The 23,943-nt window shown below is 50.4% G+C and overlaps 1 protein-coding gene across 5 annotated transcripts in view; it reads right to left on the bottom strand.

The window, feature by feature from the left end:
* Window positions 1–295: 295 nt before the first annotated feature.
* Window positions 296–23,943, bottom strand: part of PKIG (cAMP-dependent protein kinase inhibitor gamma) — a 65,916-nt gene continuing 42,268 nt past the window's right edge. For 3 of the 5 annotated variants that reach the window (XM_037499232.2, XM_037499241.2, XM_037499224.2), the window contains exons 2-5: window positions 18,190–18,259; window positions 7,289–7,400; window positions 3,256–3,429; window positions 296–1,032 (exon numbers count right to left, since the gene is read on the bottom strand). In XM_037499232.2, the coding sequence (XP_037355129.1) occupies window positions 953–1,032; window positions 3,256–3,406 (231 nt within the window). In that variant the 5' untranslated portion in view covers window positions 3,407–3,429; window positions 7,289–7,400; window positions 18,190–18,259 and the 3' untranslated portion in view covers window positions 296–952. The other 2 variants (XM_054697805.1, XM_037499254.2) reach the window with 2 other exon arrangements.

Below are 23,943 nucleotides of genomic sequence, written 5' to 3'. Positions count from 1 at the left end.
GGCTAGAGGGCACCATAGCCTGCCCTCCCTTCAGGAGAAACGAGGCTTCTCTTGGTGGGGCACCTCCTTATGATGCCCCTGAACACTCAGCCTCTCCTTCCCCAGGTTTTCAGGGGAAAATCTTCCTTCTGGGTTCCGGAAGCCGTGGACTAGGGGAGATGAAAGGAGACCCTTAGATGCTGGGCCAGGGAGTGGTGCCAGCTCAGTGAACTCCAGCACCTGCTCAGGCACTTCACTCGGAAGCTGGGGCAGCAAACTGGACATGGGGAGACGAGGCCCAGCCCCCGCCTTTGCTACTTCAAGGGGGAATAATCCTCTAAGCCAGTCGCACAAATCATCAGCATTTATTTCCTGGGTCCTGGGTGTCACTTCTCTTGGTAGAAAGGACAGAGTAGATCAGATAGTTTTGAGAACAAAATCCTTCCCGAGAAATGGATCTGATCTGTGAAGCTCCATGAGGGACCCTCAGAGCTGCATAGAGATATGTTGGAGTTCAGCTTACAATGGCTTCCAGAAAAAGGCGAATTGATTGTCCACTTCCCTCCCTCTGCTGAAAAAGATCTAAAGTTTTTAAAAAGTTAAAATTGTTTTTTTTAAAAAAAGGGATAAGATCTTAACCCAGCAGGTTGGGAGTAGGGAGGAGGGGCCGGGCTGGACCGTGGTCCCTGCCCAGACCCCGTGTCAGAAGGGCGCTTGGGGAGCTGCTCCCCGAGGTGGGCAGGGCCCAGACCCTGCATTCCGGCGCCTGCTGAATAAATAACATCCTGGTTTACAGTGTCTTGAGAGGGTGCTCAGGCACGGTGAGGAGATGGTGGGAGCGGGAAGCCTGTGGGGGTGGCCTGCTTGCCTGGGACATGGGGCTCAGAGAGGAGGCTGCCGGGCCAGTGCCAGGGCTCCCCCGATCCAGGTGGGGACAGCAGGTCTCTTCCAGCCTCCTCGGGCAAGGTCATGCTCAAGACGAGGTGGTCCCGTCGCTGCTCTTGGGCTGGTTGCCAGCTTCCTTGTCTGCAGTGCCCGCCTCCGTCTGTCCTTCTGGAGAGAGGGTAGCAGGTGCACAGATGTAAACACAAAACGGTGTCTGGAAAGGCCCAACCAGTGTGGGAAGCGGGACGGGAGCTGCACTAGAGTGGTGGTGGCCAAAGAGAACTTCAGCCTGGGCTGTAACACTTTGAGAAAATGTGTGTGGTGGGACCGCAAAAGGCCTACATGGTGGGTAGATGCCAAGCACATCAGGCAATCTCACTGCTGAGATTCTCCGCGGGTTCTCTAGAGCAGAAGAAACTGAAGCCCCAGGATGGATCAGGTGTTTACCGAATGGGGCCTGGAAGGAGGCCAGCTCAGAGACCAGCTCTGACTCTGGCTGAGTCAGAGCCCAGGCAGGAGCCCCGCTGTGGCTGTCGCCCTGGCCCATCCTTGCCAGACCGGCCCGCCCCCACGACGCCCCGCTTTTACATCCTCAGGCTTCACCTTCATGGACTCCGGAGGGGCACCTGCCAGGGCTCCAGACTGGCAGGCGTTAGCCGTGCCACCCACCCAGCCCGGCAGGATGAGTGTCCTGATGCAGAACTACTGAGAATGTCTTGGGTGAACCGAGGCGAAGTGGTGGAGACAGCGTGACGTGTGATAGGGCACCTCGCAACCCGGCGCCCACCCTCTCTGCTCCAAGTTGCCCTAGGGAGAGTGTCAGTGGACGGAAGTGGTGCAGGAGCAACTTGGACTTCTGCGGACCCCCCAGGCCTACCCAAGGGCTCCCCAACCCCAGGTGGTACCTAGAGCCAAGGCTCGGTCCCAGAGGGGCCCTCTTGGCTCCCCAGAACTCTGACAAACCAGACTGTGCCACACTGTTTGGCCCTGAGCCTCCCACCTTAAGAACATTCTCCTTTGTGCCCTTGCTGATCTCTCTCACCGTGTTTGGTGTCAAACTTGAACAGGCCATGGACCTGGGGAGGCCAGTGGCTGAGGTTGCGGCTCCCTCTCCCCTCTGCCCCCCCATATGTGCACCAGTCTCCTGGGAAGCTTTAGACAAATAGATCTGAAGCCAGGCCTGCTGGAGCAGACTCTATTCCGTTCCTTCTAGTGAGCCTGCTGCACCAAGCAGACCACAGCCCTGCCTGCACAAAGCACGCAATGCCTGACCTACTAGAAGGTTCCTCAGCCAGTCGCTCTGGCCTGCACACATGCTGTACTTGAAATGGGCTGTTTTTCCTCAGGTCTTTTAAAATGTCAGTCACCCTGGCAGGCCAATAAATGTACCTGGAGGAATCAGACACCTCAGGGGTGGTGAATGGACACAAGAAGGCCTGGGCTCATGGGTGAGAGGATATGTCTGCTGAGGTGGGTAGAGACAGCAAACAGTTTACCAGCACTGAGCAGAGGGGACAGGGGCTGGAAAGCCATGCCTGGCAGCACGCCCGGGTGGCAGCTGGTCATTCAGTCAGCGGTGAACAGCCTTCGGCATGTGCCAATCGCCACCAGGCACGGAGAGCAAGGCCCCATGTGGGAGCAGCTCAGGGGGAAGGGCTTGAGCTACGTGGGCTTCTGGAGGCCTGACGGGAGGTGTCTGGGGTGAGAAAAATGAGCTGGGCCAGGGGAGCAGTGTGCAGGCCACACAGGAGGTCCTAAGAAGCAGCCCTTTCTGCTGTGGGTCAGAGGCGCAAGGGGGGGAAGGACGAAGGCCATGCAGGAGGCTCCTGTGCCCAACAGGCCACTCTGCAAGGAAGGAGTGTGGGTGCCAGGTGCTCACTGCAACTGCATGAACTTGCTGGGTGCCCCCTGAGCACCCATCTTCGCTGGGCCCGTGCCTCTACCACATCTGTTCTGAACGCACAGGTGACCTCTGGCCAGCTAAGGCCAAGAGCTCTGGACTGGGGGGGCAACCCAAGGAAAATGGGGCTGTACTTGCCACGGACAGCTCAGTGTGAGACAGAAACCAGCAAGAGCGGCGTGCTGGGGTGGCAGGAGCAAGCTCTAACTGGGCCAGCCAGGTTCCCAGAGGCATGAGCTGAGGACGGAGGAGGAGGGCGTCCTGGCAAGGCGGCGGGTAGGTGGGCGGGTGGGTGCTGTTTTCTCCACTCAGCCTGGTTTCTAAGTGCTTGCTCTGTGGCAGCATAGCAGGAGGCCCCCTGAGCCCCGGAGCTCATATTTAAAGCCAGACCTTGTCAGAGCAAGGGGGTTATGGGTGGGGGAGGCCGGGGAGGCCCAGTGACCACAGGACCAGGCAGGGCCACTCAGCAGAGGACGCAGTGAGATGCTCACCCGCCCCCTCCAGTGCCAGCTCGCCCATGTCTCCAGCCAGCTTCCGCACGCTCACAGCCTCTGAGTCCCCCTGAATGTCAGCCACGGCGTTCCGACGGCCTGTGCGGTCACAGGAGATGAAATCCGAGTAGGAGGACTCGACCTCCATCATGCCTGTCGCATCGCTCTGCAGGCCTGTAGGGACAGGAGGGCAGGGGTTAGTCAAGGTGCGTCCCAGAGAGAGATGACACTCAGCTCCCCAGCGTGGATGCCTTTTAACAAAAGGACAGTCATTGCTTTTGATCCGTGAAGACAAAAGTACACAGAAAAGAAGTTGCCCAGAATGTCACAGCCAGGACACAGCAGCATTTTCAAGAGCACCCCTCTTGTCTCTGTTACTGCTGGCCTGCAGAGGCGGTATGGACAAGTCGGCCCAGCCCTGCGCCACTCCTGGGGGCGGCATCTGTCACCTAAGGGCCTGACCAAGGCGTGCAGGACTCCCAGGGCCTGACAGGCTGAGGCTCAGGGGAAGGGTGCAGTTTAGTGCCAGAGGGTGTGGAGCAGAGGGCCTGCAGACATTCAAGTGTGAGGTGAGGAAAGGAAGGAGGTGGTGGTGCCAGACAGAGTCTGGATTTACCATGGAGGGAGACTCAACAGGCCGTGGTGCTGGATGGAAGAATGAGCTTTGTGACATACGCAGGTGGACAGATGAGTGAGCAGCAGGTAGGCATGGGCAAAGGAGCAGTGCTTTGGGGAGTGACGGGGGCATGGAGACGCACTGCACTCGGCCCTGTTGGCTCTGATCTGCCTGGGTGTCCCGCAAGGGGAGAGGTGTGGTGGGGACATGGAGATAGGGCAGTAAGACATGACTTTGACGGTTATTTCTACAGAGATGGTGGTTAACAGCCCTGCTGGTTAAAATATGCCCTGGAGAGAGAAAAGAATCACACGTATACAGGAAGCAAAAGATGTTAGGAGTCACACCATAACATAATGTTTTATAGCCTGTGCTGTGGAACACCAAACATTGTTTCCCATGGGTGATTTTTTTTCTTTTACCTGCACACCTGGATGTGCCTTGCTTAGCCTGGCCCAGACATGAGCACAAGCCACTTGCCAGTTTCCACTTCTACACGCAGCACAAGGTCCTTGTAAATCTGTGTGCGCCCATCCCCAATTATTTCCTAGAGTATATTCTTAGAAGTGCAACTACTGGGCTAACAGGAAGGGCAAAATCATTTTTAAGACAGTGTTCAAACACATTACCGCGATGCCTTCCTGATGGCAGTGGTTTTTATAATGACAAAACTGAGGGGGAAACAAACTTCTATACCTGGTACAGTTTTATTCCCACCCCCCAGCACAGCAGCACACAACATCCGTTTTTCTTCACGCATGGCAACAACAGGCACTCATAGTAAGAAGGCCAGACTGCTAGGGAGGCTGGTAACTCACTTGGCAGCTATGGTTTTCTGAAGGCAGCAGGCCCTGAATTGGGGAGTGGGTGGGCAGCCAATTAAAATGACCATATTATGTATGGTCTTGACACCAAGACCAGACAAGGATATCACAAGAAAACTAGAGGCCAGTATCCCCAATGAGGAGATGCTCATAAGCCACCACCCAGTGGGCTTATTGCAGAGATGCTACATGAACCAGCGCCTGCCAATGGATGCGAGACACTGATCACATGAAGGCTAAACTCATCTCGATAGAGGTAGGAAAAAAAGCATTTGACAAAACTGAACATCCATTTATGATAAAAACTCAGCAAAGTGAGTACAGAGGGGGAGTACCCCAACATAATAAGGCCATGTAAGACAGGCCCACAGCGGATATCTTTAATGGTGAAAAACCAGACAGTTTTCCTTTAAGATCAAGGAATAAGACAAAGATGCCCACGTGGTCTTAGAACAATTAGGCAAGAAAAAAGAAAACACATCCAAATTGGAAAAGGAAGTAAAACTCACTATTTGCAGACAACATGATATAGATAAAATTCTAACTGTTTCCACCAGAAACAGAATCAAATTCAGTAAAGTTGCAGGATACACTATCAACAAAGATCTGTTGTTTTCTGTGCAATGATTAAAAAAAAAAACTGTCAGAGAAAACTGTCAGAAATTAAGGAAACAATCCTACTTACAATTATAGCAAAAATACCTGGGAAGAAATTTAACAAGGAGATAAAAAGACCTGGCCACTGAAAACTACGACACTGGTGAAAGAAACAAGCTATTCTGTGCTGAAGGACTGGAAGAATCAATGTTAAAATGTCCTCACTTCAGCAGTCAACTAAACTGACTCTGCTCTTGTCCCTGTCCAGGTTGCCCTAAGGGAGTTTAAAGACAGCCCTTTCTGGTGGGCTGTCTCTCCAATAAACTGTTGAGAAAACTGGACCATGATCTCATGCCATGCACAAAAAATGAACTCAAAGTGGATTAAAGACCAGAAGCCATTACACTAGAAGAAAACAGGTGGTAAACTCCTTGATATTGGTCTTGGCCTTGGTGATGATATTTTTGCATCTCCAAAAACAAAGGCATCCAGAGCAGTAATAAACAAGCGGGACCATATCTAAAAAGCTGCTGCACAGCAACCTACAGAGGAAATATTTGCAAACCATGCATTTGATAAGGCGCTAATATCTAAAATAAAGAATCCAAAAAAAACCCAATCTGACTGAAAATGGACAGATCTGAATATTCTTCCAAAGGTAACAGACAACGAAAAGCTGCTCCGTGTTGCTAATCATCAAGAAATGCAAATCCAAACCACACTGAGGTGTCACCTCACACCTGCTAGAATGCCTGCCATCAAAAAGACAAGGAATGAGAAGTGTGAGCAAGAATACGGGGAAAGGTGACTGCTGTGCACTGCTGGTTATTATCTGCAGAAAAGGAGAACATGAACACTGCCCATGCTGTCTGCCTCCCACAGTCGGTGCAGCATCGGTTACGATAACCGAGATACAGAAACTGTCCATCGGTGGATGAATGGGTAAAGAAAATAACCACATAAATATACACGTATATGTATATGTCACAGCGTACAAAGGAAAATCTTGCCATTGTGACATGGATGGAACTCAAGGGAATGTTAAGTGAAACAAATCAGACAGACAAATACCAGATGATCTCACTTGTATGTAGGCTCTGAGGGGGGAAAAAATAAGTTCAAGTGCAGAGAACAGACTGGAGGTTGTCAGAGGCAGGGGTGGGAGGATGGGTGAAATAAATGCCAGGGCAGGGGTGGGGTGAGTGGGGGGTGGGGTCAAAAGGTACTTCTAGTTGGAAAAGTCTGGGGTCGGGGGGAGAGTGGCCAGCAAGAGGCCTCTAGTTAATAATGCTATAGGTATATTTGCAAGTTGCTAAGAGTAGATCTTAAAAGATCTCATCACAAGAAAAATTTTGGAACATGCTGTGGCCATGAATGTTAACTAGAATTACTGTGGAGAAAATGCCACAATACATACAAATACCGGAGCTTTGTTATAGCAAGTATGTCAGCTTTACTTCAACAAAAAAGAAAAAAAAATGTGGCAGAAGAACCTGTACTGAAAAGTAAGGTATCTCAGACACTGCTCATTGGAAAATGCAGTTTGCAAAATACCACCTAAAAGAAAATCCTAATATTAGCAGATAAAAGGAAAAAAAAAAAAACCTTGTCAAATGGGAATCGGGGAACTTTCACTTTCTAAGGCTATTTTTGTAATGGTTGAAGTTTTTATAAGCCTAAGCTATTGTCTGATGCTTTCGGGAGATAATGGACATTGGGCAGGAAGTGCCTGGAAAGTGCCAGGGTGGGGCGTGTGTGTGTGTAGAGGGGGTCTCAGAAGAGACACCTAAGAAACAGATTAAGTGCACTCAGATCAGGCAGGGGAGACAGAGAGGTGCCCTGTAGTAGAAAGAGGACAGAATGAAAGACTTGACTGTTGAGAACCAGGCTCTGCCCCTCCAGCCTCCCTCGCCTGGGCTAAGTTAAGGTGGGTGTTCCCCAGCAGCTCCCCTGACCGCCAGCAGAGGGCGCGCCCAGCCCACTTTTACAAAGTTACCTTGCGCGACGTCCCTGAAGTCCCCGGAGGTGCTTCCTTCTGCAGGTCACAGTTGAATCCCCGCACTCTCACGCCGGGGAAGCCGCTCAGAGTTGCAGAAAGGGGAAATGACCTGTTGCAATAGCCGTAATAAAGAAAAAATTATGACAACTCTACCCGTAAAGATAAGCCTTCCATACTTCACTTCATGGCCACAAGAGCCCCCAAAGGTCAGGGAGGTGAGGTGACCATGGCTCAAAGGGTTCAGGCAGACCCATCTGGTGCCCGGGCTTGTCCTCCACATTACACCTGCCGCCTGAGCTGTCCCCTTAGCTCTTAGCCTCCAATGAGAATGTGGCTCAGTGAGGACGGCCTTTCAGCAACAGCAAGGCTAATCCTGGTGCCCGAGCCCACCTGTTCTGGCTGCTCCATTCTAGATCCTCAACCAGTATCTGGCTCAATAAATGCCTGAATTAAATTCGAATCTATTTGTCTATCCATCTTTCTGTATTGCTGTCTGTCCACTCTCCCTCCTTCCCCATCCGTGCGGATATAAAGCGCCTGTCTCAGCACAGCCTTGAAGGCCCCGTCCACTGTCCTGCGATATTCTTGTCTGGTATCGCTAAGATCCGATACCGTGGATGGAGTTACAGGCTCCATCTACAAGGCCAGCTTCTACTGGAACAGACACCCTGGGCTGTGGCTCCTGCCTTGCTCGTGTGACCTCAGGAGCTGCCCAGTGCAGAAAGCTGAACCCCTGGCTCAGAGGGAAAATGTGCAAACTCAAGGCCCAATCCTGGAAAACCCCCAGGGAGCCAACCTGCTCTCCTGCGCCGCCGGCCCCACCCCACAGGGAACAGGACTTCCCTAGACACGTCTGGGGAGCTCTTTGACCTGCAATGCAAGTACATAATCGCGCTGTTATCCAAAATTTGAATAATCTCATAATCTCACTCTCTGCTCTTTAAGGTCAGCATTAAATTGAGAAATGAAAAAAATCTTCAGAGTTGGAAATCAAGTCAAAAAATGGCCATTCTTAGACTGTCCATGGGAGTGGAAACTGCCAGGACCTCTTACCCTGAAGCTGCTGTAGTGCTGATGATAATAAAACCCTAGAAACAGACCTAAGCCCATAGGCAGTCAAAAACTTTCCTGACTGGATAGTATTCTGTTATCTCAAGGTGCAGACTGGTATTGATGGACTTTGGGGATGCGTCCATCAAAGCTGAATCGCCACATGAAACGATCTGTATGTAAATTCCTCTGCTTGTAAAGCTTATTGCTAAATGTCCCTCCACAAGCGTTATTTCATTCCCATTGGGCATATATTAGGTGCATGCTGTTGTACCCCATTCTCATCAATGTTGTCTTTTCTTCCCCAACCTGCAAGCTCTAGCTCTTTATTATTGCTCCTGTGAGTGAACCTGAATATATTTCCACATGCATTTCTTTTTCTGTGCACTGGTTGTTTAAATACTTTCCCCCATTTTTCTGATTGTATCTTGTTTATTATCGAGTTGGAGATGTTCTTTACATATTAAGGAAATTAAACTTTTTAACTTTCGGCATTTCTTCCTATGCATGTACTTTTTCTGTTCGTGTAGTCAGACTGATGCATATTTTATGGTTTCTGGGTTCTGAGTCATGCTTGGAGATGTCTTTCCTACTCTGAGGTAAAGAATTTCCCCTCATTTATTTCTGACACCTTCATGGCTTTATTTTTCCACATTTAAAATCTTTAACTGATCTGGAATCTATGTACTATAAGGTATGAGTTCCACCTTTATTTTTTTCTACTTATCTCAAGTTCATTTATGGAATAATCCAAATGAAAGGGTTCAGAGAGCTCTTCTAGAAAACCTTTCACTTATAGCTAGGAGAAGTGAGGTTCAGAAAGGGAAAGTGATCCCCCAAAGTCCTTAAGTCTAGGGGTTCAAAGTCATGGTCCAGAGCTCTTTCTTCCTCACCACACTGCCTCCTCAGAGGTCTCCGGGGACACTACACATCTGGGAGGGTGGGGGTGGTGGGGAGGCCTCCAGCCCAGATTTCCCTGTTACTAGCTGGAGACCAAGGACAAGTCGCTTCACCTCTCTCCACTTGTTTCCTCCGGGGCAGGGGACTGTGGTGAGATGCAGCGAGATGACGATGATGTATATGTAAAGTCTGATAAGGTATGTGGAAGGCAAGAGGCACACAATTAATTAGTTTGGTCTCTTTTTGTTGGCTGACTTGTCAAAAGGACAGTTGTACTGATATTTTCATTCAATATTTTGTTCTCATGCAGTGTTGAATAGTGCAGAGAAGGTCAAAACGTAAGCTTCCTTCTTTTGCGCTGAGAAGGAAGTTCTAGGTGGCTGCGTGTATACTGTGGTCCCTGAGAGGCGGAGCCCATAGCTGAAGCTCAATGAATGTTTAATGAATGAGTCAATAATAGAAAATGTTCTAGATTCCAGGTTAGAAAGAGCAAAGGCCTGCAGCCTGGCATCTGAACAGCAGCCAAAGGCCTGACACAAACTCCGTGTAGTAGGGCGGACACCCCTGAATGAGTCCCTTCTCTCCCAGCTTCCATCCCCCACCCCACTGAAGAAGGTTGAAACAGGATCTCTAAGTCACTTCCGGTCCTGACCCTTCCTCCCTTTCTTCCGTCTCTCTCACTCCCTCACTTATTCAGTGTTTACTGATCCCCTTCTACATCCCAGGATGGGTCTGCTTCACGATTACAATGACATTTGCAATCTGATAAGAGAAGGGTATTGACAGATAAGAGAATCTACCTCTTAATGTGCTCAGGCTGTGGAGTGGACAGCAGGAGCCTCCGCTGTGGATGGCTCAGTTAAAGGCTGTGTAGTCAGGGAAGGCTTCCTTGAGGAGGCAGCCCTGGGCTGAGATTTACAGAAAAGTCGCAGGTGATCTCGGCAGAGACAACAGCCAGTCTGGGACACACTGATGGAGCCTCTCCCAGCTCAGCTGGAGCCCTGCAGGTGATGCACCTATGTTCCTGTTCCTCCCCAGAAGGCTTTGCTGCCTCCCTGGGTCTGGGTGCAGGGAAGGCACCTGCCTGACCTGAAGGCCCAGAATGGAAGGGAGGGTGGCTCAGCTTCCTGGACCCTTGATGCCCCGGGCACAGGCTGCAGGTCCACAGGTACTTATACTAGGCACTGTCAGGGTCCCCCCGGGAAGCATCTTCCTCCCCTGGTTTGATTTCTCCCCCACCTTTGTAAACGGAAGAGGCCCCGGGCACTGCCAAGAGCCACAAGGTCTGTTCCAAGTTTGCAGCTCTCAGTCCTCATGACTTAGGCAGATCCCATTACAGCTCCAAACTGTTTTCCAAATATTCCAGAAAGGTCATTTCCTGTGTTTTTTTTTTTTTTCTTTAAAAATTAAATATTTGCAAAGGCCATACAAAAAGCAAGCAGATCATTTTGCAGAGGACAGAGCAGAGAGGGGGCTGGGTCCCCTGGGAGAGGACAACTTGAGGCTGGGAGGAGAGGCCCTCAGCTTCTCTGATGGAAGCAAGGCCACGGAAGCCCGATGGAAACACCAGAGCCAGTGGGACGGGCGTTTCTTGGACCCAAAGAGAAGTGGCTGCTCTGTGCTGGGAAGCCAGGACGACAGACACTGAGGGGAACAGAAAAGTCAGGGCCCCAAAACGAGCACATTCTGAGAACCTGGGAAAGGACAGGCATGGGGCCTGTGGGGATGGGCACCAACCTCCTGTGAGGGCCTCAAGGGACGCGCAGCGCAGAGCCCCAGCCGGGCTCACTGGGCAGCTGTCCCCAGGAGCGTCAGGGGAAGCAGCCAGGCAGGCCCGGAAGGGGTAGAGAGGACAGGGCAGGGGACTGGATCAGGCAGGGTCCTCAGTGACCTCCAGGTGGTCAGTCCTCCGGCCAGCTCTGTCCTGTGATGACTCGCAGCTGCTGAGATGGCTCTCCCCCAGGGCTTTGTGACAGCACAAACCGGGCTTCTCTTCCACCCCTGGCCATGGCTCAACTTCTCCATGCAGTCAGGGACCTTAACATGCCAGGACCAGGCCAGGGTCCTCTCCTCTCTTCCTGGGGGTTCTTCTCCCGGTATGTGTCAGTGACTCCCCAGAAGTCCTGGCCTCTGGATTGGCCAATCTGACCTGGTCCTCTGGACATGTTCCAATATGACTCCACCAGCCTGCTCCCTCCAGCCTCCCCAGCTCAGGAGGTGGCCACTGAGGCTGCAGGCCAGGAAGCAGGGAACTCCCCTCCCCTCTCACCATTCACATGCATGCTGCCCCACAGGCCTGCCACTTCTACTTTCCACACACCTTGGATCTGCCCACCTCTCCCTCCACACGCCTTAACCTGGCCTCCTTCATTTCTCACCTACAGCACCCCTGGTGGGCCTCCTCGCTGCACCCCTGCTTCCCCCCGCCCCTCACTCAAGGTCTATTTCTATACCAGTAGCAGGGAGATGTTTGCAGACCAGACACTGGGTCATGTGATTCCCCTGCTCTGTTCAACCTTTGATGCTTTTCCCATTCCATCTGGCAAAATCCAAAGTCTTTACACCAGCCCTGCACTGACCTGGCCCTGGCTCCCTCTGGGACCTCTAGTCTCATTTCCACTTTCTCCTTGGCCATTCTGTCCTGACCACACCAACCTCTCTAATTCCTCAAACCAGCTAAGCTCTTCTTGACCTCAGGGCCTGCGCAAGCCTCCTCCAGAGCCCACCCTGTTTCCTGCTCTTTGCAGAGCCTTATTTGTGGATTCTCGTTCTGGCTTTTATTTTTTTTTTTTAAAGATTTATGCATACAAGAACTGGGGTACAGGCCAGGGAATGGGGGTGGGGATGAGGAGTCACCAGAGACAGAGTAGGGAGCAAAACAGGCAGACTGACTGAAATATGCTGCTGAGAGGAGCAGTGGGCGAGTCAGGAGAGGTCTGCGCCATATGAGTAACCCCCCAGGCTGGGATTGAACCCGTGCTGCAGAAGCTGTGGACAACCTCATAGGCTGTCTTAACCCCTTGCACCACCAGGGAGGCCCTCCTGCCCTGGCTTTTCAAATTCTCTGGCTCTAAGGCCCGGACCCAAGGGCCCTGTGGAGTGTGACACTCTCCCCAGTGTCCCTCTGCCCTGCACGCTGCCGGGAAGGCACAGCTGAAGCTGGATGGTGCCCTGATTGCAGATTCCCACCCTGGGGGTGTAACAAATGCTTTGGAAGGTGACTGTAGGGATGAACAGGGGCTGGCAGCGACAGAGGCCTCCCTGCAGGCCAGACTGCACCAAGCATCCCACAGACAGCCCCTCACCTGACTCTGCAGCACTCTGAGAAGCAGAAGCCATTATTATTCCTGGCCTATTGAAGAGGAGGCTGAGGCGCAGGGAGGAGAGAGCTTGGGCACAGTCGTGAGCCACGCAGTCTGTGTTGGGCTTTGAGGCACAGACATCCATGCTTAGCCTGCCTGGCCCCTAGTTTAAAAGGGATTTGGGTCCATTTCCTTTCCTCTCCTCCTTTCTCCTTTAGCCCCAACCTCATTTAAGGCATTTCTAAAGGAAGAGCAAGAACGCAGTAAGTCCTGGGAAAATATTTCACGATGCTGGCTGAAACATCCCCCAGATGTATGCAATTCTAGTTTTTGTTACTTCACTTCAGTTATCTAAAAACTCACCCCGTCAGCAGCTTCCGTCCATCTGTGGCAGGGCAGTATCAGCGCTGTACAGGGGGCTGGCCTGGGGGGACAGTCTCTGGTCTCTGTGCAAGTCTGTGCTCCATGGAGCTCTCTGGAAAGAGCAGCTGGATGACTGTGGGGACCAGGCACTCTGGGACCCCAGGCCTCCTGCTGCTTCCACATTTTCCAACTTGCCAAGGGTTCAGCTTGAAAGTAAGCTTCCCAGAGACTGGCAGCCCCATCACTGCGCAGGGAGGGGCAGGAAGGGAAAATGAGATCACTTCCAAGCAGGCTGGGGCCAAAAGGCCAGGGCCAGACCGAGCTCCAGCTCTGCTGATGCCGCTGGGCACCCCCAACAAGGTTCGTTCCCCTCAAACTGGTCTCGAGTTCAGCTGGGCATCTCCGGAACCACTTTTGAAAGACATCTGCATATTCCCTAGCATTCTTCCTCTCAGGAGAGGGCGTCTGATCTGCCCCCTCCTGAAGGAGCAGCGGAGAGAATGGCTTCTCACTGAGAGGATGCAACACAAGTGAAGTTTCTCACCCCAACATGGGGTGAGAAAAGGCCATGCAACTGCCACTGGCTCTCGCACACACCACTTGTGTTGGGAGCTCTGCGGTACAGGTGGGACAGCTGAGCAGCCATGCTTGGAGGAAGTGCCCTCTCCGGACATTCTGAGTCAGCAGGAGCAGCTTGCAGCGGGCAGCACATGGCTGTGCTTGGCCTGGGAGATATGAGCCAGAGTCTCCCAGCCATGCCGCTCCCAAATTCCTGACCCACAGACACCATGAAAGAGAATAAAGTACTGCTGTTTGTGGGTCTGCTAAGCAGGTCTGTTAAGCAGACCTGTTCGGCCACCATTATTGTTACCTGCAGTTCTGCATTCCTGTGCAAGGTCAGAATTGCCTGGTCAATCAGTCAGAGCCTAACCTTACCACCAGGTGCCTTTCAAATCAATCACCAGCAGAAAGCTGGATCACCCTGGGAAGGGTGTGCACCACGGGGTATGACAAGGGACCTCAGAAGCTGATCGGTGGAACATCTTGTTGATAAGACTGGAACCATGGCCAGGGCTGGGGTATGGTTTCAATTACAACACTTGGTCATCAAGCAGATAAGAATTATCTGGTCAGCAGGCTCAAGTCCCCCCGAAGCCCTAGATGACAAAAACACATCCTTTAGTTTCACCCACCTTTTTCTCCTTATCCTCCTACCCCACATAACTGAGGCTGTATGATGATTCTAACAATAAAAAGGCCAGGATCTTGCTTGTTCAGCAGCATCCGGCGTTGTGCAGCCTGCTCTACGACTCCCATTCGTCAGTGTGGTGTTGCCAAGTCTCGTGGCAAAGTGTCACGCAGCAATGGGCAACCAGAGTGACGGCTAATGTAACCCTCTCCAGTTCCTCTGGAATTCTATACAAAGCGCACCCAAGGCCACTGTGGAGATAGAAGACCTCACCTCTGTAATATTCATTCATTCGACAAAATTTTATTGCTCACTCAGGAAGTACCAGGCCCGACTCAAGGCCATGGAGACAAAAACAGTAAGTTCAGGGCTAGTGAGAGAGAGGACTCATCCAGCCTCAATTCCTAACCCAGTTGAATGATCAGATTCATAGGGGACCGCACCACCCTTGGGAGTCTGACAGTGCCAGGCAGGGGGCCACAGCCCACCTGTGTGAGCAGGGAGAAGAACACTTGTGTGTAAGAGTCTTTAAAAATGGTGAGAATCTTTTTAAAAGCCTGAAAATTAAGAGCTATGAAAAGTGCATAAAGCAGAGTGGGGACCACGAGCCCCGTTATTTACACCTGGCCACTAATTTTAAGGCAACTTCTCTTTTATGCTCCTCGCTCACCAGGCACTGGGGATTCAGCAGTGACAGACTCGCTGCCCTCGGGAAGCTCACATTCTAGAGGAGCAGCCCACGAACAAACAGAGCAAATAACAGGTGGCCGAAGTGCTATGGAGAAAACGAAGCGGGGCTAGGGACACGAGATTTCCTGCAGCCTGGACAAGGGGACACTGGTGCAGGGACTGATGGAAGCGGGGGGAGGGGGAGCAAGTACCTGGGGATGGTGTGCCAAGCAGAAAAAATAGCATACAGAAGGTGGGGTCCGCTTGGCGTCCAGAAAGCTCACAAGGAGCCCAGGGCTAGAGGACAGAGTGCGGAAAGGCCGCCGGCGTCTCGGGGACCAGGGCTGACTTGGGAGTTTGTTCTGATCTTGATTTCACCCGTTCACTGGTGCTTCTAACCGAGTGTTTTCCTGCGTCCCTTCCCCGCCAGTTTTCAGAGCCTTCTCTCCAGTGCAGGGTGAGGAAAGCCCTGGGGGCAGAGGGTGTTGCTTCCCACATCACTCACAGGCAGACACACTAGATGCCCTAAGGCAGTGCCAGTAGGGCTTGGACTGTCCTGTCCCAAGCTGAAGGGGAAATAATATTCCATTCTTCCTGCCTCTCGACAGAAACAGAGTTCAGAATCCACACAACACCACCTAGGTAGATAGTAATTAACCAACAGCCCCCCCAGAACCTGTACGAGCAATATCCTGGCAATCAGGAGCTCTGCCTTCGACCCTCAGGAACAGTCTGCACCACGCCTGCCCCTGAGCAGAACTCCAGCTGGAGTCTGCCTGGGATGGCCAATGCCCAGCCACATGTCCTGCGTAACTCCTAGAGACCCCGCAGCCTGAGCACCCTCTCCCTGGCCCAGCAGAGCCTGTTTTGCCACCTGCAGCATCCGGATTTCTTCCTAATAAAAATTCTTGCACTTGGCATTTATAAGTTGTCATTCAACTAACACATACTGAAGTCTCCATAAACCAGGTACCAGGCAGGTGCTGGCAGACTTGCCTTCCTGACCAGTTCCAAGAGCCTCAGTCCCCTTCCTTGTCATCGTATCCCCTGCACACAGCATGGTTCTAAACATGGAAGATGCTCATTAAAAATATTCATCAAATGAATTAAAGTACAAACAAAATAGGAACTTAAGAACATTCATACCCTCAAGCCAGCGGTTAACATAACCACCTGAGCCCTGGTTTCTGACCAAGTAAATAAGGATGGTATAATAACAATGACTGCTATTTACAGGGTACACACACTGCGGTGTCAGACTTGACAGCAGCCCTGGAGCTAGGATATCCTAGAGCCCGGCCTACACCAGGACAAGCTGAGCCAGCTCCTAGGCCCGGAGCTAAGGTGGTGCCGCTATTTGGCCCATGGAAAGGTGAGCTTAAAGGGCGGAAGTGACAGGACTGACTGGGAGATGAAAGGAAGGTTCTCCTTTGCGTCACTGACCTGCCTGTCCCCACCTGGTCCTCTGACCTGCTGGAGTTCTGCTCCCTATGCTTTGGTCACCCAAGACTAAGTGTGGACTCTCTCCTCAGCGACACTGAAGAGAATCCCACTGTGGAGCTCTCACGATGGAGTGCCCAGACTCAGAAGTGGCGTGAGTCCCTGGTGCTCCAGCCAGGGTGGGACAGAGCCGGGGTCTGAGCCGCTCTCCTCCCTGCTCAGGGCATGTTTTTCAGGGCAGCTCGCTCAGGTGATGGCTTCCTCCCGACGCAGACAGAACTGCAGCCATCTCCTCCCCCACCACAGAACTGTCTGCTCCTGATCCCGGCACCTCTGCACCAATGGCTATTCCCACCTCAAACAGGGCCGCATTGTGAAAACGGATGAGGCGTTTTCAGAGTGATTTTTCTGAGAACTCTCCCCACCGCCCACCACACAGTGCCTAACAAGGCTTTCCAAGGGCCTCCCTGGTGGTGCAAGAGGTGAAGGCACAGCACTGTGAAGCCATCCGCAGCCTCTGCAGCACGAGTTCGATACCCAGCCAGGGAGCAACCCACACTGCAGGAGACTTCCGTCTCGCCCGCTGCTCCCCTCAGCAGTGTATTTGTCAGTCTGCCTGTTCTGTTCCCCACTCTGTCTCTGGTAAGCCCTCTCACCCTCTCCACCTCTGGCCTATACCCCAGTTCTTGTATGCATAAATAAATAAAACTTTAAAAACAAACAAAAAAAAAAAAACCCACAAAGCTTTCTAAAAGAACGGGCTCATGGATTAGAGTGTCGGGAGAGACAGACGTGGCCATAACATGAAGAGCTTGAGAGGGCGCATAGTTGTCTGTCCTCCCAGAGTCTGACCGGGTCCTGAATTTCAGTGCCCTTCACCTTGACTACTACAGGGAGAGAGAAACCAAGCCAGGGGTTCAGATGACAGGAAAGAGATCCTGTGCTCAGCACCCACAGGTCCCAGTGCCAGTGGAGAAACTCATCGCTTCACAGCTGCTCTCTGATGGGAGCCAATTTGACAGGCTGCGCTGACAAATAGAGGTGACTCACAGAAAACTTGCCTCCTGCCTATATCAGCAAGCATGTAGCTTCTTAGTTAATAAAGCCTTCTATAAAATACAGTAGTGTCCAGTTTCATTTGCCTAATTATCCATCAGGGAATGAGTCACTCCAGATCACCCAGATTTCCTCCCAGTTACTCTTTTCAGGATCAGAACTCTACCTGGAGACAAAGCAGATTAGCAGTTGCCTAGGCCTGGGGGGTGGGGTTGGGAAGGTGATGAGTAAAGGCACAGGATTTCTTTATGGGGTGATGAGAATGCTCTAGAAGGGACTCTGGTGATGGCAGCACGATGCTGTGACTACATTGAAGGCACTGAATTTGCAGTGAGCCATGGGTGAGAGGCTTAATTATTAACTTAAGCCAGAAATTAGATATGTCTAAATATAAAAGCTGACCCAAAGTGGCCATACTTCGAAGCAGGCCACACACGTTCTATGACCTGCAGTTTCATCCAACTGGAAGGAACCTGTACCATCTCTCCTGAGCTGACCTCTGGGCTGTGCTTGCTATGAGCTGAGTCTCGCTTGATTTCGCTCCTCTATCATGGTATGAAAATCCCTGCAGTGGGCCTTTGTCTTTTTGAAAGACTTTACCGGTCATTTGTTGTAAAGCTGTTGTAAACAGGAAAGCTGGTGTTATCGTGTGTGATTCCATCTGCTTAAGTACACGGCTGAAGAAGCCTGTTCTCTTTGAAGCCCTCAGAGGTGGACTGCCTGGTGCTGCACAGAAACCGTCTGTAAGAGGGGTCAGTCCTGTGAGATGGCATACAGCCTCTGCCCACCGTGACCCTGCCTTCTCTCCAGGGACCGAGATTCCTCTCATTTCTTCTGGAGCCTATTTCTTTTCTTTCTTCAACCAGAAATAAGGTATTTAGGTAATCACTCATAATGCTATGGCGTGAGCAATGTGATTACCCACCCACCTGGCTTAGTTTCTTTTTCCTGCTTGCATCGCTTCAGGTTTTTCCCTGTTGACTGATGGATGTGGAAATTCTAAGGAACCAGAAAAAAAAAAAAAGTGAGACACTCATTAAGGTTGTACACAGAAATAATCTCTTGGAAAAATAGGTTAACAATGTCTATTAACATATTAACTGCAGATTCCTTGAGAAAGTTGAATGTCTAGGAATTTAAACTGTTGATCATGTAAGTAAAGGGTATTCAGTGAAAAACATGATTCAAAAAAAGGAAACAATTTTTAACGCCTGCTAATAGGAAAAAAATTCAATTACAGTCTAGCAATATGAGAAATCACACAATTATCACAAAGAATGAGGGAAAGTCATTATACAACATGGAAAGATGCACATGCTCTGTTAAAAAGTGGTATACAATTGAAAATAGTATAGCTTTTCAATAAGAATATGGGCACAGGGCCTCCCCGGTGGCGCAGAGGTTGAGCGCTGGGTTGCAAAGCTGCCCGTGGCCTCTGCGGCGCCGGTTCGATCCCCGGCTGCTCCCCGGCCACTGGAGGAGGGTCCCACATGGCACGCAGACCTCTCCTGCCGCCTGCTGCTCCCCTCAGCAGTGTACTTCGGTCCTTCTGCCTGCTCTGCTCCCCGCTCTGGCTCTGGTGAATTCTCTCACCCTCCCGCGCTGCTGACTGTACCCAGTGCATGTATAAACAAACAAAACAAACAAATAAATAAATGCCTCTATTAAAAAAAAATAAGAATATGGGCACAATTGTTTATGTTTAGGAAAAAAGTACAGCTCTAGTAGGTTACACTTTTTTTCTAATCTACATAGAAAAAGGTAAAAACTATAAACAGGATTCTCTCTGGGACTCAAACTGGGGAGAAAAAAATGAAAAACTTTCACTTGTATTTGTTCTGTATGAAAAGTTTTAAATCGGCATGTGCAGCTTTCATAATTATATACACTACCGAAAATTCTGTATCCAGTTAAAATATCATGAGTGAGAGCAAAAGACATTTTCAGCAAAGACTGAGCAAGTTTATCATTTACAGACCCCAAGAACATTCTCCAACAGAGAAAACTAAACACAGAAAGCAACTGAGATTTTACAATCAATAGGTAAATGTAAAGAATAAAATGAAGCTAATTGGGAGATCAAAACAAAATTGTTATTACAATGCAATGTGACAAGTAACACTGAGGATGGAAGAGACCAGAGTGAAAACTTCCTAAGGTTCTGGATTACTCAGGGGCAGGTGGGGCAGGGATCCTGGAACGTTCCCTTTTTTTGAGGACCACTCTTATAATTTAACAAATGATGCTGGCATCTGTAGAACAAAACTTGACCACTACCGCTTACTACCTATAAACAAATTCCAAGGGGATTAAAATGTCAGGATTAAATTAATTGAAGCTATAAAAATGTTAGAACATCATTTAGGAAAACATTTATACAACTTTGAGGTCAAGAAATTATTTCTAAACAAGGCAAGAATCCAGACACTTTGAAGAGAAAAACAGAAAATAAACATATATTACAATAAATTTTTTCTGTAAATGCAAATATTTTTCTTAACCATTTCTTAAAAATTTTGTAACACCCATGGAATCCTTAATATGTAAATATGGAAAGAGCTCCTACCACCTCAGAAAGACAAACAACTCATGAAAAATGGGTGAAGAGGAAAAAAAAAAAATGAAATGGCCAATTACCATGAAACGAAGTGCAGTCTCACTGGTGAAGGGTATAAGAGTTAGGAAAAATGTGAACTTGGTCACAAAATGAAACAACAGAGAGGAAAATGGAAGAGAGAGAATAACTCATGTTAATCAAGATTTAGGAACTGGACATACTCATTGCTGAGGAGAATGCAAGTTACTAAAACTCACTGGAAAGCAGGATACCATCAACTAAAAGGTTTAAATACAATAACTTTTGACCGAGCACTACTGTTTTTGAAAATATAACCTATAAGAATAAAAGTAGAGAGGGGTATGTATACAAAGATATTTAATGCAACAATATTTTTTTGTGGAGACAAAAAGCAGCCACAATTAGAATACCTGTCAAAGAAATGTCACTCTACCCTGGCACCTCTACATTGACAGCCTTAAAGCTATTTAAAATGGTGAATTAGATACGTACCTATCCGTGGTGTATATATTTGGAGGGAATAATAAACTGTAAAATTATAAAGTATGATCCCACATATATCCATTTAAACAGGAGTCTGGAGAAAGTTCTGGAAGGATCTGCACCTAAGTGATTACCGGTTCTCTCAGCAGGATGGAAATGGGGAGTCGGGGGCTGAGAGATTGACTTTTATGCATCTTCAAATTAATTAGTTACGATAAGCACATGTATTACTTTAGGAAAAATTAATGAGGCAGATAAAGCACAACAACAAAGGAAAAAGCATACAAGATCAGAGAAAACAGTGGTAACTGATGTTCCATGGCCCATTCATTGTCACAGAGGACAGGTAACAGCATTTATTGTCAGCTTCTTTTTTTGGTCAAAATAGAACAGGTTTTCCAACCTGTCATTCCGACAGTTGGAAGACAAAAAGTTTTAGAAGCTTCATGAAAAAGTGCATTTCCAAGATATTTATGCCTTTTATGTAAAAGGGTGTGGAGGAGAGGATGAAGGAGTCTTAATTAAAAAAAAAAATCCGGGGCCTCCCTGGTGGCGCAGGGGTTAAAGACCCAGCACTATCAAGCTGTCACCAGCCGCTGCAACAGGAGTTCGATCCCAGGCCAGGGAGCAACCCACATGGCGCAGCAGACCTCTCCTGTCTCCCCGCTGCTCCCGTGAGCAGTGTACTTCAGTAGATCCACCTGTTCTGCTCCCCACTCTTGTCTCAGGTGAATCCTCTCACCCCCACCCCCCACCTCTGGCCTGCACTCCAGCTCTTGCATCCATAAATCTTTTTTTAAAATCCCCTTTTAAAATTCAGAAGAAAGTCTTAAGTTTGGGCTTGAAACTGCCCAGTGTAGGTTGTGTGTGGGCTGGCGCTTTGCTGGTGTTTTCTGTGGCTCAGCGCGCTTGATCACCTTCCTCCCCCAACCCCAATTAAACCCACTCCTGGGAGCTTCCGTCTGCTGGGACCACAGCCCTGTAAACAGCGGCGTCTTTGCTCACTTGGCTCGTGTCTCCAAGCAGATGCTTGGCTCCTATCTCACATGGGCCCTGAAATCTAGAGACGAGAGACGGATTGTTTTGCAAACCATTCTGATGGAAGAAGGAGGGAGGGGACACACTTTATTCCAGTGGACGAAACGAAGAGGAGGGTTAGCGCGCTCAGGAAGGACAGCTCCCTGTGGGGGCGGGGGGGGGGGGCTCTGACAGGGCAACGGGCACAGCTAGCTCCTTCCACTTCTACCCGACCCCCTGGCTCTACCCAGCACCCATCAGCCTCCTCACGCCTCCGCATCCATGCTCCACGCAGCAAGCCTCACCCACAGAGGCCCCACCGCTGCCCTGCTGACTCTCCTCCCAGTAACCTTCACCTGCTTCTCTTTGCCCTCCCCTCTCCGTTCAGGCACGCGGCCTCCTTTTAATTCTCAAACATTCCATATGCTTCCCCGCCTTGGGCCCTTCTCACGTGTCTGTTATCCTTTCCCACCCCACAGCACCCTGAGCTCCTACCTGAGCTCTGGACATAACTGACCCCACAACTTGGTTAAAACACCTCCTCAGCAAGCCTACCCTCACCACATCTCCTCCTCGTCTGCCCTCTTTATTTCACCCACCACTATCTGCTTGTTCATTCACTTCATGTGAGGAAGGGCCCGGCCTGTCTCACACAACACTGGTGTAGGGAAAATGGAGTTTAATCAGGCTTTTTTCCACCCTCCTGTCTCTTTTCCTCTACAGCTACCATGTGTGGTCTTGCATTCCTCCTAGGTCGCCACATGGATGCCCAGGGCAGAGAGGTGTGGGCACGGGGCACATGCACCTGTGATTATGGACACCTGGGCCCAGAGCACAGGGCATGCCCATAGGTAAATACAGACACCTGTGCCCAGCAGTGAGGGCTAAAAGGGGCGTGAGGGCAGCATCACTCTGAGGGTAGGGGGCTCAGCTGCTGTCTCCCTCCCTGCTGGTCTGTCTCCTGATTCAGCACTAAAGGCCTGTAACATGTACTGAAGGCTCCAAAATTCCCTTTTTTTTCTGTGAAAATCGACAATGAAGCTGCCCAGCCTAGGATGGCTGCACAACAACTGTCTACCTATCACCTAGCCCAGTGCCTGGCAGGTATCAGGTGTGCCACACATACTGATGAACATGGGGAGGATGGATCGAAGTGAACTGAAGGCGCAGCTCAAATGCCCCGTCCATCCGCTTTCCCAGCCTTGCCTGCACTGCCCTCCAGTCACGCGTTAGAGCCGCTGGGCCTTGGCTCCCCACAGCACCTCGCATGGTGCCTAATATGAGGGTTCTTAGAGCAGGTGAACACACACGGCAAAGCACAATTGAAGGCTGCAGCCTCTGTGCAACCAGTCGGTTTCTCTTACCCAAGGGACTACAACACAGAATATGAGCACCTTGGAGGCTCTGTTCCGGGAGGAATTAAATTTGAAATGCAGTGGCAGGGTGTGGGGCGGAGGAAGAAGGGGCAAGGCCTACTGCTAGTGGGCACTGACAGGCAGAAGCTTCCTGGTGGCAGACTGAAGATGTGCCCCAGATCTAAAAGATCCAGGCCCATCCCCACTGACTTACAAAAAGTCAGTGAAATCACTGGGTATGATTTAAATGTTTTTCTGTACTGTACTTTTCCTTCGTAAACATGTTCTAATTCTGTAACCAGAAAAATTAAAAAATCCAAAACAAGTTAACAGTGGCTTTAGACGAATCACCCATGCTTAGATTTTCTTATTAACGTGGCGGCAGATGCAGGTCTCTAGGGTGGCGTGTGCGCAGTTCCTTTCCCTGGAGCAGGTTGAGGGGTGGGGGGGACTGGAAGGCCCGGGGGGGGGGGGACTTAGAAGGCCGAGGGCGGGGCAGGGCTCCTGTCTCCCTACAGCAGGTGCTGGCACAGCTGAGTCAGGAAATGGATGGGGAAGTGTGGGGTGATGAAGCAAGTTCAAGTTTGGGGACCTCCTCCCACTCACTGCCAATGCTCACCGTAACATCCTCCCCTGACGCACAGAGAGCCCCCAAGAACGGAGGCTGTCTCCTAGTGACCCTGCTTCCCCCTTCTCATGCTTGGTGCCAGCAGCGCCCAGTGCAGTTCACCCACGCCAGAGACCACACCTACAGAGCGCTGAGCACGGCAGCTACCTGGGCCTCTGGACACGATAAAATCACAACAGCCATCAAGGACTTCATCTCCTCAGCGCCCCGATGACCCATTATTCAGTTCAGGGAAGCCAAGCTGATGAGCTTCTATTTCTTAGAAGATTAGAGAGACTTCCTTTCACGTTAGGAGAGGCTGGCTGCCTCCGCTAAGAGCAGATGCATTTTAAACTGCAATTTGGATTCACTCAGCGGCGCAGCGGACTGCAACGTCCAGGGAAGCCGCCCGTTGAAGGAGCGGCACTCCGTTTTCACAAAGCTCTTCTGAAAGATTTCCAGGAGGGGGTGAGCTCAGCCTTGGGTCGTGATTAATGACTTGTTTCCAAGAACTTAAGATTTTCCACGTCTGTCTCCACTTAAGAATCACTCCTCGCCCCTCGTGAAAACACTCAGCAGTTAATTGGGTGCGTTCGGCTTCTTGTCACACTCAGGGAGTAACACCTGCTACCAGCTTCCGCCT

Source organism: Talpa occidentalis, unplaced genomic scaffold (genome assembly GCF_014898055.3).
Source record: "Talpa occidentalis isolate TD23 unplaced genomic scaffold, MPIMG_talOcc4v2.1 talOcc4.10, whole genome shotgun sequence".
NCBI lineage: Eukaryota > Metazoa > Chordata > Mammalia > Eulipotyphla > Talpidae > Talpa > Talpa occidentalis.
The sequence above is the reverse complement of the archived record's forward strand: the minus strand, read 5'-3'. Positions and strand labels throughout refer to the sequence as shown.